General features: G+C 44.3%; 1 protein-coding gene across 1 annotated transcript in view; it reads left to right on the top strand.

Annotated features, from left to right (window-relative positions):
• Positions 1-3,863, top strand: part of LOC101851544 — a gene marked incomplete in the record, with an annotated part of 18,923 nt that overhangs the window by 6,846 nt on the left and 8,214 nt on the right. Inside the window, 1 exon segment of the mRNA XM_005111325.3 lies at positions 32-197. Coding sequence (XP_005111382.2) covers positions 32-197 — 166 coding nt within the window.

Here is a 3,863-nt window from a genome sequence, read left to right as displayed (position 1 = left end):
CAAGCTAACATGGTTGTGTTTCCTCCACCAGATTCCGTAACCAGTCTCTGCTAGCCCGGCACTCGCGCGTCCACTCCAACGAGCGACCCTTCCAGTGCAAGATTTGCCTCAAGCGCTTCGTCCAGTCGGGGTCGCTGCAGGCTCACATGCGCTCACACACCAAGGAAAAGCCCTACCAGTGCCGCTGGTGTCCCAAGGTGGGTGTCAGTACAGCTCGGTGTGTGCTCATTTGGCCCTACTATTAGGCACCGCAAACTGTCACGGAGACCAAAACCCACATTTTTACCCTCCTAAAACACTGTGTGATCATGCATACACACAGACACTTGGTATATTATATCAGAAGAAAGAGGAGCTTTTCCTCTTTTTAGTGGTATTATTTATTTGAATCAACGATTCTTTTGAAAGCAAAATCTTGCGGGATAAAAGACAACACTGTCAAGGTTTTCACCGCAGCGGCCGCGTGTTTCGTGTATTGATTTTTAGAGTGACCTCAGTTGAACAGGAACGGGGAGCATATGGTATTAAATACTGCAATCTGATTCGTCGATATTTCAAGATGAGAAGACGCTCTTTCCGGTGATATATTTCTAAAGACTGTCCTTAAAGAATTAATAGAAGAGATTTGCTTGTGAAAACTTTCGGTGCTGTTTTTTTATGGAACCAGTGATCGGACTGACTACGGAAATATATCGGCAGAAAGCCCATTCATTCCTCTTCAAGAATAACACAGCCATTATACGCAAATAAACACCGGACGCTCCCCGTCGGCTCGCAAGCAGGGCACCATCGCCCCGGTTTCGTATAAATTCTCTCTTCTTCCCTTCAGCGCGGCCCGGTGCGCAGCCGATAAGCCGGTCGTCGCAAGTGGTGATTTTAACCTCCCCTTGTATTTCTTGCCGTTGTGGTCAAAAAGCCATGTTTACGTCAATACATTTCCATCTTCTGGTTATTTGATAGCCCTGAAAAAATTAAGCTTGTTTTCTATGTTCATAGGTGTGTGTCTACAAGTTTTTGTGAACGTCCATTCTAACTGAAGAATGTTGTGACATCTCAAAGTGGAGACATTTCGCAATTAAAAAACTGTAACATTTTTCTACAACTTCAGATGTTCATAACTTTGTTAAAAATGAAGCTATATGTATAAATTTGGTATCAAAATGCTCAGAACGATCAATTCTATAAGGTAGTGCAGTTAACTATGAAATCAGAGGACTTTGAAATTTCACCATTCACCATTTATCTGCCTCAACTCACAGCTACCTGAAGTGCATGGCTGCCACTCACAGTTTTCAAATTCAGCTACGCCCGCCTCAAAGTTCAGCTATCACAGGCAAAAAGCCATAGACCTAAACCGAGTCAAAATAAGCACAAAATGAATAAACTGTGATAATATTCACCGTAAGCAGTCCGGGCAAAACCTGCCTTTCATGCAAATGGAGATCTTCATTAATGAAAACTAAAACGGTCACTGAAAAGAGTGAGATTGAGCAGTGGAAAGAGTGCAAAAGGCACTGAAAGTGAACATCTTGCAAACTGTAACAAATGCAATAATTTTTCAACAATTTCACTTACCATTAGATCTAGCAATTCTGTACAGGCACTACTGAAATTTGATGATATCCTCTGGTTCTTGATTAGCTTCAAGCTTTGCCATGTATCTCTGTCTTGCTGATCTGTATAATGATAGAAGCCGAGGGTTGGGGTCAAAGTTATCCTTGTGAAAGTCTCACTGCATCCAATGATGGCTTCAAGTGATGTTTAATTACTGCAAGAGAGTTTTAAAGATTGGTTTTGTTATTGTTCAATTTACTGAATGTTCTTTCAACCTCTGCTGTGCTTTGTGGTACAACTTACAGGCTGCATGGTCAGATATTTAGATCTAGATCTAGATTCTAGGCCCAGAAGCCATTATTTTGCATTTTGCATTCTGTTTGTTACGGGAGCGGGAAGTCACATCACAGCAGCGTAGGCTAATTACCAGAAGTGAAAGTTTCACATTGCCAAATTGCTTGTGGATCTAGATGTAGATCATAGAGTTCGAATCTCCCCCAAGATCTAGGCTAAATGAGTGAAGTATCAAACGTGAGGTGCCAGATAAGCATACAAAAATAATACCACAGAGCAAAGTACTCTGTTGGAAACACAAACACACTCTAATCCAAAGTTCAACTCTCTCACTTACACTACCACACCGCCAACTGTTGTGGGGGGAGCAGCTCCGACGTCGTGATAACACACCCACAATCCTCGCGGGTTTGCACTTCAGAAGTTTTGTCTCACGTTAAAACCGCAGCGTTTGCGGTAGCGGTCCATCTATATCCTAGCCCATTTACTTATCTTTCATTAGAAAGAAACGAAACCGAAATTGGACGAGCGCAAGTTGAGTTATTGACTTTTACGACCACCGCCATTAGAACTGAATTCACCATTAGGTTTCCCGCAATGGCAGATCCCAACGTCTTTGACCGTTTTCCAACCTTAGATGACAAAAGTGACTCAGAAACGGGTGATTGGTGGAAGATTGTTATGAGGACCTGGGTGGGGAAATTTACAAAGAAGAGTAAGGGTTAGTAGGCCCCACGGCCTTGGTCTAGGACCTGGGTGGGGAAATTTACAAAGAAGAGTAAGGGTTAGTAGGCCCCACGGCCTAGATCTAGGACCTGGGTGGGGAAATTTACAAAGAAGAGTAAGGGTTAGTAGGCCCCATGGCCTAGATCTAGGACCTGGGTGGGGAAATTTACAAAGAAGAGTAAGGGTTAGTAGGGCCCCACGGCCTAGATCTAGTGTCATCTAGGGTTCCTGTCGTGGGGAAGGGCCTCAGTAAGAAAGGCAAAGGGAACGCAGTTTTTGACCAATTTTGGAAAACTTGTGAAAATACAAGTAACAAGAAAACAAGGCAGTAATTTCATGGGGCAACCTTTATTATGTTCACACCCAATGTTCCAAACGTCAAGTCTCTGTGCTAATAAGCAAAAGCACAGGGATTTTTAAACAATATACCCTTAAAATGGTTGGTACACAGGGAATAGGGACCCCGAACATGGCTGGTAGTGAAGGAGTTAACTTTGAATATTTTTAATTGTCAAATTTGTAACATACTATTGTCGAATAGCCACCAATGAAAAAAAGTTACGGAAGGCTAAGGTAGGCTGCATTTGGGCAATTTTTCCAAAATTAAGTTTCGCATTATGCTACAAGCTATGGAGGTTGAAATTAAGCTACGGAAGCTAAATAAAGCTGTGCGTGGCAGCCTTGCTGAAGCGTGGCAGCCTTGCTGAAGTGTGACAGCCTTGCTCCTTGCTGAAGTGTGACAGTCTTGCTCCTTGCTGAAGTGTGGCAGCCTTGCTCCTTGCTGAAGTGTGGCAGCCTTGCTCCTTGCTGAAGTGTGGCAGCCTTGCTCCTTGCTGAAGTGTGGCAGTCTTGCTGAAGTGTGGCAGCCTTGCTCCTTGCTGAAGTGTGGCAGCCTTGCTCCTTGCTGAAGTGTGGCAGTCTTGCTGAAGTGTGGCAGCCTTGCTCCTTGCTGAAGTGTGGCAGCCTTGCTCCTTGCTGAAGTGTGGCAGCCTTCTCCATTCTCTTATGTGAAATCATTGCTCCTTGCACAAAGGTGAAAGGCAAGCTAATGGCTGATTTGAGCTACCCTAGCACCTCATGACGGGTGAGACTCTAGATGCTGAGTGCCGACCGAAAGGCTTCCTGCAGGGAGGAAAAAAGCTCCATGGCGAAAAGTCTCCTCCGTGCTCCGCGGTGATTACAGGCAAGCTAGCACCTGGCTGCCGGCCGAAATTTTTTTGGATCAAGGAAAAGCTTGTAGCTAAATGAGGTGCAAGAGCAAAGCACTTTTGAGATTGGTAAGGGTCTAG

The sequence above is a fragment of the Aplysia californica genome, unplaced genomic scaffold (genome assembly GCF_000002075.1).
Source record: "Aplysia californica isolate F4 #8 unplaced genomic scaffold, AplCal3.0 scaffold01041, whole genome shotgun sequence".
In the NCBI taxonomy this organism is placed as follows: domain Eukaryota; kingdom Metazoa; phylum Mollusca; class Gastropoda; order Aplysiida; family Aplysiidae; genus Aplysia; species Aplysia californica.
This window is presented reverse-complemented; position numbering and strand designations above follow the sequence as displayed.